At 34.9% G+C, this 14,936-nt stretch overlaps 1 protein-coding gene and 1 long non-coding RNA gene across 5 annotated transcripts in view; both read right to left on the reverse strand.

Annotated features, from left to right (window-relative positions):
* Positions 1 to 327: 327 nt before the first annotated feature.
* Positions 328 to 14,936, reverse strand: part of LOC141618159 (putative UMP-CMP kinase 2) — an 86,696-nt gene continuing 72,087 nt past the window's right edge. The window contains exons 1-9 of one of the 4 annotated variants that reach the window (XM_074435263.1): positions 12,762 to 13,003; positions 2,915 to 2,968; positions 2,565 to 2,610; positions 2,309 to 2,426; positions 2,059 to 2,215; positions 1,391 to 1,471; positions 1,148 to 1,255; positions 854 to 919; positions 328 to 599 (exon numbers count right to left, since the gene is read on the reverse strand). In XM_074435263.1, coding sequence (XP_074291364.1) covers positions 549 to 599; positions 854 to 919; positions 1,148 to 1,255; positions 1,391 to 1,471; positions 2,059 to 2,215; positions 2,309 to 2,426; positions 2,565 to 2,610; positions 2,915 to 2,968; positions 12,762 to 12,794 — 714 coding nt within the window. In that variant the 5' untranslated portion in view covers positions 12,795 to 13,003 and the 3' untranslated portion in view covers positions 328 to 548. Of the gene's footprint in view, positions 774 to 853; positions 920 to 1,147; positions 1,256 to 1,390; positions 1,472 to 2,058; positions 2,216 to 2,308; positions 2,427 to 2,564; positions 2,611 to 2,914; positions 3,091 to 12,761; positions 13,004 to 14,936 lie in introns of those variants that run through there. The other 3 variants (XM_074435265.1, XM_074435266.1, XM_074435264.1) reach the window with 3 other exon arrangements.
* LOC141622049 (uncharacterized) lies at positions 9,574 to 9,960 on the reverse strand. The gene is made up of 3 exons (XR_012532849.1): positions 9,881 to 9,960; positions 9,747 to 9,799; positions 9,574 to 9,656 (listed from the first exon to the last, which is right to left on the reverse strand). It is a non-coding gene; the product is annotated as an uncharacterized LOC141622049 (long non-coding RNA).

Genomic DNA, 14,936 nt, shown 5'->3' on the forward strand with positions numbered 1-14,936 from the left:
TCGCGAAGAAAATATAATTGTCAATTTTTCAAATCGTGAGAATTGGGGTACTTTGGGAACAATTTTTTTTAACCCAGGTGTCCACCATTGACAACAGTGAATAATCCCCTTCGCGTATACTTTCACGAAGAGGTAACAGACCAAGAAGTTTATTTCATTCCCCTGAGCAGGGATTGTTCATGATAGCATCTCCCCATTTGTATGTGTTAGCTATTTTCTGTCGGTCATTTTGCCACATCTAAGAGGATGGCTAGTCTAATGCGCGCAACTTACTGTTAATGAAAAAAAAAACTGTAAACTACTCTCATGCAACAATAATTGATGTGGTTTCTTAATCAAGGACTTTCTATTATACATAGAGAGATGCATTATTGAAATAAGTATTATCAGTGTATAATCTGTATTACATTTGCGCGCTGACGATGGAAAGATAATGAAGACAACACCATCATTGTTCGTCAGGCATTGACAAGAGCATTGTTAAATAAATTGCACTCGAAATGTCAATCAATGCGCTACCTATTACAAATTGGTTTTGGGTTACAAATTTATTCGACTTGTAATTCATTGGATTCCACTTGATCCCTAAACCTGTCAAACTGGTCACAAAAGGTTGGGTTAATAATGGTCGAGTCAAAACATAGGTCCCACACCGACCAGCCTAGTATAAGATGTCAATCTTGGACCTTGAAGAGTTACTGGGTTGATAAGGGAGGGTTCATTTCCAAAAAAATCCAGGACCTCTTCCTTAGCTTTAATCATGTAATAATCGGCTGCCAATTGAAATTTAACGAATTTATAAAAATCATCGGAAGATCGCAAGTTTAACCATATCATCATTAGTATAACATACCTCATATACAGAAAAAATCGTGCGAACTTGTTCAAAGATATCATCTTCTGTTCCAACTGCATTAATCTGCACCCCAAAAAAATTAAGCATCAGAGTGTCAGTTTTTTGGCTTAGAAAACTTGAGAAGCAATAGATCTGTGATATGAACATTACAGACCCAGTAGAAAACAATTTTTATGAAAAAGGTTCTAAGATTGCAGTTTAAGGCAGTACCAATCACATTTATGGAGCAATGACCGAATCCAAGATCGAATCTCAAAACTGAGATTTAATACCAGGACTGGAAGTGCTAACCTTGTGAAGTATTCCTTTCTTCAAGTAGTAGTCGACCACAGGAAGACTCAATTCTCTGAACACTTGAAGGCGTTTCTTAACTATTTCTTCGTTATCATCTACCCTCCCCTGTAACACACAAGATATCAAATCATATTATGTGTGAAATTCCGGGAAAAAAAGATTTAAGATTAACTTGGACGTAATAGATATGGCAAACTGGAGGAATAAATTGCTCTCGAATATTCAACCACATCGAAGTACCTCGTTGCGATTCAGGACTCGCTTCACCATTTCTTCCTCGGGACAGTCAAAGAAAAGCACAAGATTTGGCGGTGCTCCAATCTGAATTGCATTAGACAACACTTGAATAAATCAGCGTCTTTTTTAGTCAACTGGTGAATCCGTTTAAATATCAGATAATAATAATACAATTGTTCCAAAGAAAATGACTTCTAAAATTCTAATCTACAACAACAGTAAGAAAAAATACTTAAAGGCTAAAATGATTTGAGGTTGGTTAAAAGCTGGATCTTCGGATGGAATTGTTTCTATGAGGTGGGAAAACAAAACGAGAACGGAAAGCACGATTGTAAAACAAAGCTATTTAGGTAGAAGAAAAAAGAGAGGAAATAAGAAAAGGAAGAGACATAAATTGGAGAAACCATTTGAATAAGAGTTCAGAGAAGATTTTATGGGAGAACTATCCTGCTAAGGCACCATAACGAAACTTTATTCGGTATGAGCATTCATTATTTGGCTATTCCATGCCATCCAACCATTACACCATACCCTTAGGACTTTTAAACGTTTTATGTTGTTTTCTGTTATCATTGCAGACTATTAGTCTCTTACTTACCCTGTTAGTCTCTATATTATATGTTGTTACTTATTAGTTATTATCAATGAAATAGAAAGTACGAGTAACTCACAATTCTTTCATATGCCAGCCGATTTTCCTCAGTTCGTGGGAATCCATCAATTAGGTATTTATGGTTTTCTCCAGATCGGATGGCTTTCTGGATTAACTTGACTGTAACCTCTGAAGGGACAATTTTCCCCTCTTTGATAAGTTCGAGAATCATGGAACTGAAAATGAAAGTATTCATGCTATATAAATGTCCCAAAATAGGAAGTAGCAAATATTATGTCATCACCAAATGAAAGACATGGCATCAGTACCCATTTTTACTTGAACACGATATCTCATTTCTTAGCAGATCTCCAGCACTCAAATGTGTGAATCCATATGTCTCCACAATCTTGGAACATTGTGTGCCTTTCCCGCTTCCCGGGCCACCTAACCGCATAAGGTTAGTCAGTTAATCATATGTTTTTAAAATAAGATTTCTTGTTTTGCAGAAATATGATGATCAGCTCTCTCCAGCATTGACAATAGATAACCGCAAATGACAATAGAGGTATTTAAGAGAATTACCTAATACAAAAGCTATAAACTGTGGCACCTCTTTGGAAAATGATGACTTGGAAAGCATCAACAAAATGTAAGCTACGTGATCTAATGAAAGGCATGGGAAAATTTACTTATGCTTCAGAGTTTATGTTAGGAGTCTATACAAAATTCGAGTTAACCGAAAGATGAGAGTATTCCCATTTAGACTATTTGATCCATGGTAAAACATAATCAACTCGAATTTCAGCAATTAGACATATAACAGATTAATAAACCATCTCGCTCAAACAGATTTTGAGTCTCGGCCAATCAGATACAATGAAATAATAAACGGTTATGTTAGATGCCAAGCAAAACTAGGGTCAATGGTGTACCAAAGTTGTAGCATCTGTACTGAATCCTTCTAGAGCCCTCAAACAATAAGAAGCCTGCAAGTGAAGAAACAAAAAGGTTATGTCCGAAATCATGAAAATTCTAAAGTCTATATCAAATTACATCTGTCAAAAAAATTCATGAAAAACCCCAAAACTACACAATACAGGGTTAACATAAAATGACCAACATATGACTTTTGAATTGGATTCACCTCACTAAATAGATGCGCTTCTTTTTACTGTCAAGTAGTAGTCATTAGGTACAATGCTCTTAAGTCTTAACACAATTTTCATTTTAAGTCATCTGGAACAATTATCTATGTAGCTAACATAAGGGTAAGGCTTAGTACATCCGAACCCCAACCCCGCAATTTGCAGGAGCCTTTGAGGCAGTAGGGTGATGATGTTGTTATATTTACCAAGACGGGCCTGCAACCTGTTCGTTCAGTTTGGTTCTGTAGAACAGGGCCCTAACAAGAGAAGGGCCACAAATATTTACTATATTAATGATCATTACTTAGCTCTCTGCTATAGTGGTTGGAGTGGAGTGATTTTATAAGCTGCTCATGTCAAGTGTTTGACTCCTATGCTGTGTATTTTTTACAAAATAAATTGCTACCTTCGGTTTTTTTTATCCAGCGTTTTTTTTTTTTCAGTACAACTTCTACACCTTATTTATGTTTCTATGCCTAGTATATTCAAACCAAAATAACACCTTTGATGTAATACCTCCTTCCAATAATACTTCCCCTATTTTAGTTTAGATTCTCTAACTTTATAGACTAATTTATCATCCACTAGCTACACATTGATAATCATCACCACCGGTCTTTTCTCTGTAATTTCCTGACATAGAACATAGAAGGTGATAACCAGGGGCGAGGCCACCTTCATCAATGGTGTAGCATTTGCTACACCATTCCCAAAAAAAATTCTGAGAAAAAGATACAATTACTCTGTTGTTAGGCATTAAATTAACCAATTGCTACACCATTCCCAGACAATTTACTACTCCGTATCTAAGAAAGGAGCAATAACTCCACCATTAAATACTAAATTACCACTAGTTAGTACTCCCTCCAACTTTTATTATATGACGTTTAAGCCTTTCATAATATTTTTTTATAAGATGACGTTTTGCACTTCTCAATAAATTTGCTATTAAATTCAAAGTTTTCACATGACTTTTTCAATTCCAAAGCAAAGTACTATGTATCTACCTCTTTGATTTTCACTTGTACGAGTATATAATTATCCTTCAGTGGATGAGTAACTTCCCTTTCAATAATTATCAATCCTATCAATCCTTTTCTCCAATTATTTGAGACTGAATATTTTCCATGGATGACCAAGATTATGAAGTTGAAGACAAAGAAAGCTTGGTAATACCAGATTTTGAAGATGAATTATTCGAAACTATTTTTGATTGGCTAGGTGTGTTCAGTGGTAGATTCGGCTGAGTTATGCAGAAACACCCATCCTGACAGGTAAGTTTTGATTGTTTTTCGGTTATTTGATTTCGATTTTAGTTTGGTTGCAAATGAATGAGGATCTCGGTTGTATTTGAATGTTGTTAAGGAGTTTGTGGAGCAAGCTAATATGGCATCTATGAGAATGGATGAATATCTACATGTGAGGTGGCTTCTTACCTGCTTTTCGTACTTTTGCACTGTTCTACTGTTCTTTTGTTTTCCATGGCTGTATTTGGATATGCATGGAGAGCTTCTGATTGTAGAACTGTGTGTGTGTGTGTGTGTTTTGCGATTAGAAAATTATTCCATGTTCTAGTTTCATTTGAGTTTAGTGACTTCTAGTGAATATGCAAATAGTGAGAACGACAACAAAGCCCATTATGAGAAACCTGAAATAGAAGGAGGTAAATAGAGAATAGGAGAAAGAGCAAGACATAAAAGAGGACAATTGAAAATATTTTAATCCTCTATATTGCTTGTTATCCGCAAATAATGTGAATGAGAAAAATATACGGAATACTCCGCCCGTCTCATTCATTTGCTTACCTTTTTTTCTTTGTGATGGCAACTTTAATCAAAGGTTGTGATGGAGGGAGTATAAAATAACAAAGTCATGGACTTGTTGAGGTGAGTTACGCATTGGCCTAGAAGCCTTCACCAAAGGGTGACTGATCAAGGCGATGTATTGTTTCTGATTTAGGGGAAGGACTGCAGGTGTGAACAATGCTAAAATGGCCTCACTGGCCCAGAGGGCCAGAGTACTGGCTCGTGTTTAAATATAATTTGTGACTGAATTCTTGAATATTTCAAATTATAATAATATTCATTATTGCTTAGTGATCGGCTGATATGCATAATATGTTAGCTTTGGCCCCTTTTTTTTGAAGATGGGGGTCTGACAATTTCTTGAATAAATCTTATAAAGCTCTTTTGTAGTTATATACGGAGTAGAATTTTGTCTTCATTACTATGCTTGTATGTTACTCTTTCTTGACTTCACTCTTTTACAGAAATTCAAATGATTCAGTTTCTAATCCCGCTCAGCTGCCACATACTCCTTCAGTTTCAAATTTTTGGCCTATTTTAAGTTTTTAACTAGGATTCACTATGAAGATAATGTGTCAAAGTGTTATTTGTACACTTTGGATAAGAGTAGTATGGGTTGAGAAACTAGGAAATAAGGGATACACAGTCATTACGAGGATAATAGAGAAAATTGTAAATATAACATACTAAAACGGCGAAAATGAGCAATTAAACATTCCAACCGCAAAAAGCTTGATAATGCCCGGAGGGAAAATAAGGGATACAGAAAAGTTTGGTGAGGCCATATTCCGCTATCCTAATCTAATCACCGAGTGTATGTTGAAGACAATAATCCCGGCGTTATACAATAATCGAATCAAAAATCAACAAATGAATGTTCTGGGTTTGCAATTATAAAAGTTGACACCATTGATTTTAGTGTTTGATTGTTTGATCATAGTCTTATTTGGGGGAAAAAATCTGGTCTTTGAATTGGGATTGTTAATTAGGAAGAAAGTTGCTTTTAGGCAGTAGATCAGCTAAATAAATCAAATTCTTGATTTTTGATTCGATTATATGTTGTGTTGACGGAATTATGAGTGCTTTTTCATCTTATAATGTGGTTGATAGTACTCGCTCTATCTCATTCATTTGTTTACTTTTATGTTCTTTGTGAGGGATATTTTAAATTTGTAATCAAAGGTAAACAAATGATTAGGACGGAGAGAGTACTTTATAATCTGGCATTATGATTTATGATTAATGAATATTGACTTTGAGGGTTTCTTGTGTTTCTGCTTTTATGATCATGAAAGTAAAGCTGTGTGTACTCTTCGTGTCAAGAAGGTTTTAGAGTTTAAATGTTTGAAAGAAAAGCTAATAGAGTTATAAAACCATATATGTCGTGATTTACAAGCTCATCTTCCTCATTTGAGATTGCGTAATGTATAGCTCATAGGATTGGCGTAATTCCAAAATCCAAAGTCTAGCTCAAGGTGAATACAAGGACCATACGATGAAATGTTAATATGTTCTCAGAAAACATCATTGTTATCACCAGGGCGAGTCTAGGATTTAATTTTTTGTGTAGCAAGATTGGCATGTTGAATCCCGGCAATATCACCCTAAGTCCTAAACCAAACTCGAACTTTAGTTGTGACTTTCACAAATACTTACGTGAGACGGTTCTAGAACATATATTACAAACTATCTAATATTATTGTGATATACCTACCATCTTCTTTGATGGGGTTAGAATTTTAGACAATAACCCGATTACTAACGCTACTAAACCAGTGAATGAATAGATAAAGATTAAAAAACGTACAGCTAAAAACTTATACACGCATATGACACCGAAACCTCGCCAGTGGTGGGAAAAATTTGACATCAAATGATGGGAAAGATCATCAGGCATCAGCTATGATATATGGTGTTAAACAAACATAGAGGCAAGTTTTTCTATATGGTATGTATATTATCAAAACAAAGCAACAAATATTAACACATTAAAAGAAGCATTTATATCAAATGGAAAGATAAAAGGGAATCTTGAAGAGTTCAAAATAATTTGTTTCTAATACGGATTGGGAAATGGTGGCAGATAGGATACCAAGAATTAGGACTTAGGGCTTGCCTGGAATCCATGGAATAATTCGGGGGTAAATTTTAATTGAGTGATAATTACCGGGGAAGTTAATTACTTGGGTAATGAGTTTATTGATGATAGGTTGCATAAGGGTAATAATTACTGTGTAGATGTTTTACTCCCTTAATGATTACCAAGGGGGGAGGGTGGGTAATGTATTACCCTTTCATGAGGGTAATAGATTCAGGAGGTGAATAATTACTCCCATGCCAAACATGGAAAATGCACTTTAACTATTACTCCCATATTCATTCCCCTCCTTTTACCCTCAATCCAAGCAAGCCCTTACAGATATTCAATGTCTAAAGTCTAATGACGTAGTAATTGTACTCCCTCCAACTTTTATTATATGACGTTTTACTCAATTGCACACTTATTAAGGTAATTACTCCTTCCAACTTTTATTATATGACGTTTAAGCCTTTCATAATTTTTTTTTATAAGATAGACGTTTTGCACTTCTCAATAAATTTGCTATTAAATTCAAAGTTTTCACATGACTTTTTCAATTCCAAAGCAAAGTACTCTGTATCTACCTCTTCAATTTTCACTTGTACGAGTATATAATTATCCTTCAATGGATTATTAACTTCCCTTTCAATAATTATCAATCCTTTTCTCCAATTATTTGAGACTGAATATTTTCCATGGATGACCACGATTATGAAGTTGAAGACAAAGAAAGCTTGGTAATACCAGATTCTGAAGATGAATTATTCGAAACTATCGTTCCGGAATCAAATTATGAAGAGTTACCTGCTTCAAAATTAGAGGCGGAAAAAAATTTGGTGTTGCCATATTCTGAAAATCGGCAGATGAAGTAATTATCCAAGAATCGGAGGATGGAGAGAAGCCAAAATTTGAAGAAAATTTACAAAAAATTATTAATGCCCGGAGGGAAAATAAGGGATACAGAAAAGTTCGGTGAGGCCATATTCCGCTATCCTAATCTAATCACCGAGTGATGTTGAAGACATTAATCCCGGCGTTGTACAATAGCAACGGAGAAGAGCCAAAATTTGAAGAAGAGTTAAGAGGAAATTATCCTTCCGAATTCAGACGATGAAGATGATCGATTTTTGGTGACAAGAAAAAATCGTTAATTCTTGTGATTTTACTCCCTCCAACTTTTATTATATGACGTTTTACAATTAACGACTTTTTCTTGTCACCAAAAATCGATCATCTTCACCGTTTGAATTCGGAACGATAATTTCCTCTAACTCTTCTTCAAATTTTGGCTCTTCTCCGTTGCTATTGTATAACGCCGGGATTATTGTCTTCAACATACACTCGGTGATTAGATTAGGATAGCGGAATATGGCCTCACCGAACTTTTCTGTATCCCTTATTTTCCCTCCGGGAATTATCAAGCTTTTTGCGGTTGGAATGTTTAATTGTTCATTTTCGCCGTTTTAGTATGTTATATTTACAATTTTCTCTACTATCCTCGTAATGACTGTGTATCCCTTATTTCCTAGTTTCTCAACCCATACTACTCTTATCCAAAGTGTACAAATAACACTTTGACACATTATCTTCATAGTGAATCCTAGTTAAAAACTTAAAATAGGCCAAAAATTTGAAACTGAAGGAGTATGTGAGCGGTGAGCGGGATTAGAAACTGAATCATTTGAATTTCTGTAAAAGAGTGAAGTCAAGAAAGAGTAACATACAAGCATAGTAATGAAGACAAAATTCTACTCCGTATATAACTACAAAAGAGCTTTATAAGATTTATTCAAGAAATTGTCAGACCCCCATCTTCAAAAAAAAGGGGCCAAAGCTAACCTATTATGCATATCAGCCGATCACTAAGCAATAATGAATATTATTATAATTTGAAATATTCAAGAATTCAGTCACAAATTATATTTAGACACGAGCCAATACTCTGGCCCTCTGAGCCAGTGAGGCCATTTTAGCATTGTTCACACCTGCAGTCCTTCCCCTAAATCAGAAACAATACATCGCCTTGATCAGTCACCCTTTGGTGAAGGCTTCTAGGCCAATGCGTAACTCACCTCAACAAGTCCATGGCTTTGTTATTTTATACTCCCTCCATCACAACCTTTGATTAAAGTTGTCATCACAAAGAAAAAAAGGTAAGCAAATGAATGAGACGGGCGGAGTATTCCGTATATTTTTCTCATTCACATTATTTGCGGATAACAAGCAATATAGAGAATTAAAATATTTTCAATTGTCCTCTTTTATGTCTCGCTCTTTCTCCTATTCTCTATTTACCTCCTTCTATTTCAGGTTTCTCATAATGGGCTTTGTTGTCGTTCTCACTATTTGCATATTCACTAGAAGTCACTAAACTCAAATGAAACTAGAACATGGAATAATTTTCTAATCGCAAAACAAACACACACACACACACACACACACACACACACACACACACACACACACACACACACACACACACACACACACTGTTCTACAATCAGAAGCTCTCCATGCATATCCAAATGCAACCATGGAAAACAAAAGAACAGTGCAAAAGTACGAAAAGCAGGTAAGAAGCCACCTCACATGTAGATATTCATCCATTCTCATAGATGCCATATTAGCTTGCTCCACAAACTCCCTAACAACATTCAAATACAACCGAGATCCTCATTCATTTGCAACCAAACTAAAATCGAAATCAAATAACCGAAAAACAATCTAAACTTACCTGTCAGGATGGGTGTTTCTGCATAACTCAGCCGAATCTACCACTGAACACACCTAGCCAATCAAAAATTCTAATTAATCAAAAACTAATCGAAACAACACATACGAAACCTAATTTACATCGAAAATACTCACGGTGTCGGAAATTTCGTCCATAGCACGAATAACTTCGACGGAAGTAGGCATACTTGGAAGTTAATTAATTAGCTCACCAGACCTACAGAAACATCAATTAATAAGAGTCACAAATTTAGATCAAACGAGTTCTAATAGCGAAATCTTTAGTGAAAATGTACGAACTTAGAACATCAACCAGCAACAAATTGATCACAGTACTAAATTAAACAACATATTAACGAAACAAGTAGAGAAATAGTGTGACCATATAACATCAATCAGTAACATATTAGCTCACAGTATTACATTAAACAACGTAATATAACGAAATAGTTAGAGAAATAGAATGAGCATATAACATCAATCAAGAGTTTAATTGATCACAAGATTACATTAAACAATGTAATTAGCGAATTGATCACAGTATTACATATTAGCTCACAGTATTACATTTTTTCTTGTCACCAAAAATCGATCATCTTCATCGTCTGAATTCGTAACGATAATTTCCTCTTAACTCTTCTTCAAATTTTGGCTCTTCTCCGTTGCTATTGTACAACGCTGGGATTAATGTCTTCAACATACACTCGGTGATTAGATTAGGATAGCGGAATATGGCCTCACCGAACTTTTCTGTATCCCTTATTTTCCCTCCGGGCATTAATAATTTTTTGTAAATTTTTTTCAAATTTTGGCTTCTCTCCATCCTCCGATTCTTGGATAATTACTTCATCTGCCGATTTTTCAGAATATGGCAACACCAAATTTTTTTCCGCCTCTAATTTTGAAGCAGGTAACTCTTCATAATTTGATTCCGGAACGATAGTTTCGAATAATTCATCTTCAGAATCTGTTATTACCAAGCTTTCTTTGTCTTCAACTTCATAATCGTGGTCATCCATGGAAAATATTCAGAATCAAATAATTGGAGAAAATGATTGATAATTATTGAAAGGGAAGTTAATCATCCATTGAAGGATAATTATATACTCGTACAAGTGAAAATTGAAGAGATAGATACAGAGTACTTTGCTTTGGAATTGAAAAAGTCATGTGAAAACTTTGAATTTAATAGCAAATTTATTGAGAAGTGCAAAACGTCTATCTTATAAAAAAAAATTATGAAAGGCTTAAACGTCATATAATAAAAGTTGGAGGGAGTAATTACCTTAATAAGTGTGCAATTGAGTAAAACGTCATATAATAAAAGTTGGAGGGAGTACAATTACTACGTCATTAGACTTTAGACATTGAATATCTGTAAGGGCTTGCTTGGATTGAGGGTAAAAGGAGGGGAATGAATATGGGAGTAATAGTTAAGGTGCATTTTCCATGTTTGGCATGAGAGTAATTATTCAACTCTTGAATATATTACCCTCATGAAAGGGTAATACATTACCCACCCACCCTCCCCCCGGGTAATGATTAAGGGAGTAAAACATCTACACTGTAATTATTACCCTTATGCAACCTATCATCAATAAACTCATTACCCAAGTAATTAACTTCCCCGGTAATTATCACCCAATTATAATTTACCCCCGAATTATTCCATGGAATCCAGGCAAGCCCTAAGTCTTAATTCTTGGTATCCTATCTGCCACCATTTCCCAATCCGTATTAGAAACAAATTATTTTGAACTCTTCAAGATTCCCTTTTATCTTTCCATTTGATATAAATGCTTCTTTTAATGTGTTAATATTTGTTGCTTTGTTTTGATAATATACGTACCATATAGAAAAACTTGCCTCTATGTTTGTTTGACACCATATATCATAGCTGATGCCTGATGATCTTTCCCATCATTTGATGTCAAATTTTTCCCACCACTGGCGAGGTTTCGGTGTCATATGCGTGTATAAGTTTTTAGCTGTTCGTTTTTTAATCTTTATCTATTCATTCACTGGTTTAGTAGCGTTAGTATTCGGGTTATTGTCTAAAATTCTAACCCCATCAAAGAAGATGGTAGGTATATCACAATAATATTAGATAGTTTGTAATATATGTTCTAGAACCGTCTCACGTAAGTATTTGTGAAAGTCACAACTAAAGTTCGAGTTTGGTTTAGGACTTAGGGTGATATTGACGAGATTCAACATGCCATTCTTGCTACACAAAAAATTAAATCCTAGACTCGCCCCTGGTGATAACAATGATGTTTTCTGAGAACATATTAACATTTCATCGTATGGCCCTTGTATTCACCTTGAGCTAGACTTTGGATTTTGGAATTACGCCAATCCTATGAGCTATACATTACGCAATCTCAATTGAGGAAGATGAGCTTGTAAATCACGACATATATGGTTTTATAACTCTAATAGCTTTTCTTTCAAACATTTAAACTCTAAAACCTTCTTGACACGAAGAGTACACACAGCTTTACTTTCATGATCATAAAAGCAGAAACACAAAAAACCCTCAAAGTCAATATTCATTAATCATAAATCATAATGCCAGATTATAAAGTACTCTCTTCGTCCCAATCATTTGTTTACCTTTGATTACAAATTTAAAATATCCCTCACAAAGAACATAAAAGTAAAAAAATGAATGAGATAGAGCGAGTACTATCAACCACATTATAAGATGAAAAAGCACTCATAATTCCGTCAACACAACATATAATCGAATCAAAAATCAAGAATTTGATTTATTTAGCTCATCTACTGCCTAAAAGCAACTTTCTTCCTAATTAACAATTCCAATTCAAAGACCAGGTTTTTTCCCCCAAATAAAACTATGATCAAACAATCAAACAGTAAAATCAATGGTGTCAACTTTTATAATTGCAAACCCAGAACATAACTATACAAAGAAACCCATTTCATTAATTCATTCATTAATCAAACTGATTGCTTAATCAAAGAGAAAAAAGGGAAACCAAGAAAAATATACCTGATTAAGATGGGAAGAAATTCTTCTCAACATAGTTGTATTTGTTTGATTGATTGATTGATTATTTTGAGTGGGGATTTTTAGTTTTGATGGTAGAACTTGGAAGAACAAGTACAAGGAGAAGAAGAAATTGAAAATTAGGTAGCACGGATGATGGAGTTTGTTGTACTTCAATTGATCTTTAACGTCACTAGGTCAATGGGGTATTTCATCGAGCACATGGTCTGTGCGAGCGATGTACTAATGAAGTGCCTCTATTGGGTAAGCCTTAAAATCAACAAACAGTGTAAAATCAACACCCCCGTCTTGTTTGTGACGGTCACAAACTCTCACAATTTCTTCCCACTTACTCTTTGTCTCACATCACAAGCAAAATCCGTCACAAACAAAAATTTGTGTAAAATCAAATAGACAGCCGATTTTTTTTTTTGCAATGGGTTAAAAGCTTGTCGGGTGGGGAGGAATGAGCAATTTGAGCATGGTACGGAGTATTATCTAGGTGAAATGGCGTCGTTAATGACTAAGGTAAGTTAGGTTTGGTTATAAGTGAAACCTCTTGTTATAATTTTATTTGTGGATTATAAATGAGAAAAGCATGTATAATGTGTTCAGTGTTAGTACATCAATCTTTCGTAGAGTAGAGTAAAATAGAGTAGACTATGACTCTATGAGTATTGACGAGTTTCATTAGAATTTTTTTTTTTTATAAAAGAGGTCTTAGTTTAGTGGTTAAGACTAAAGTATTAAAATAAGTCTCCCGAGAAACGGTCTCTCAGTAAGTTTTTTGAGATTGAACCCTCTCCCGCCTATATGATATACTCCCTCTCATCCACACCAAAGGTTACATTGACTTTATCACATTTGTCGAGACGCGTTTTGCAACGTGAATATTTTTAGTTATACATTATTAAAAATTATAAAAATTTGATATTCTTATAGCATTCATGACGATAAACCAAACAAGATCTCACATGACTATATTTTCTCTTATAGATTAAGAATAATATCAAAAATTCTCTACGACCATAAATAGTGCTAAAAAGTCAATGTAACATTTGGTCTGGATGAGAGGGAGTATTGTACTTTGTCTTGTGCCTCATTTAGTCATTTATATACCAGAAAAAGGAAGATTTAAGCCGGTAGCTCTATTGATAAAACTTTATGATTTTATACTTGTGTCAATCACGTTTGGTTTTAGTTCGACCACGGTATCATATCATATTATAGCGTCATGTCGAGTGACCGTCTTTATACAGATGTGTAGATTATGATATAGAACATAAAGTGATCTCTTCAAGTAGTTCTCCTAACTTGTATAAATAGAACTATGCATATAATATGTACTATTCAATTGTCTTTAGTAGCCTGGAGAAGATTGACCTAACTGTAGGTAGAGGAGAATGCTTAATCAGTACACAAAAAAAAAAAACATATTAGGCAGTGATTAAGCTTAATCTCATATGTTGTATGTTGTGAAAAATTCATGCTATTGTAGAACAAGTTTTCTATTGGATGTTTATTAGGCACACAATAACGATTCAAAAATATACGTATAGAAAACTATAATGAAAAACATAAAAATTAAATCACTTTTACAAATAAGAAAACTTCAAGAGTGTTTTAAATAAAATTTATTCCTACTGTCAGTTCTTTACGTAGAAAGGTGTTTATTCGTTAGCAATTTGGCATCCTCCTTCCCACGGTTTGCATCTTTTATACACGGATGGGGCATCTAAAGGGAACTCGAGGCCGACTAGTTGTGGGCCTTGTGGCGGCATCTTTAGAGACGATAAGGGTGATTTCGTTCTAGCTTTTTTTTTTCATGCGGGTTTTGCACTTTGATGCGCACTGAAATGCTTGCGGTGGTCACTGGTTTCGAAAGAGCAAAGACACTCCACATCGAAAAGAGCAAAGATACTCCGCATCGACAAACTTTCGGTTCATATGGATAATGAGACTTGTGTTAAGCTTGTTTTTGGAAGAACAACTTAGTAATAGCCTTCGCTACCTAGCTCATCGGTGTAAAGAATTGATCCGAGATGAGGGTTGGGGGGTCCGGGCACAACACGTTTTTTCGGCACGCTAACAGGGGAAGCGAACGGCTCGCCATCCAAGGAGCTAATTATCTACTACTGTCAGTTATATTGAAGTCCCTCCCACACCCTTTGATCGATT

The sequence above is a fragment of the Silene latifolia genome, chromosome X (genome assembly GCF_048544455.1).
Source record: "Silene latifolia isolate original U9 population chromosome X, ASM4854445v1, whole genome shotgun sequence".
Classification (NCBI taxonomy): domain Eukaryota; kingdom Viridiplantae; phylum Streptophyta; class Magnoliopsida; order Caryophyllales; family Caryophyllaceae; genus Silene; species Silene latifolia.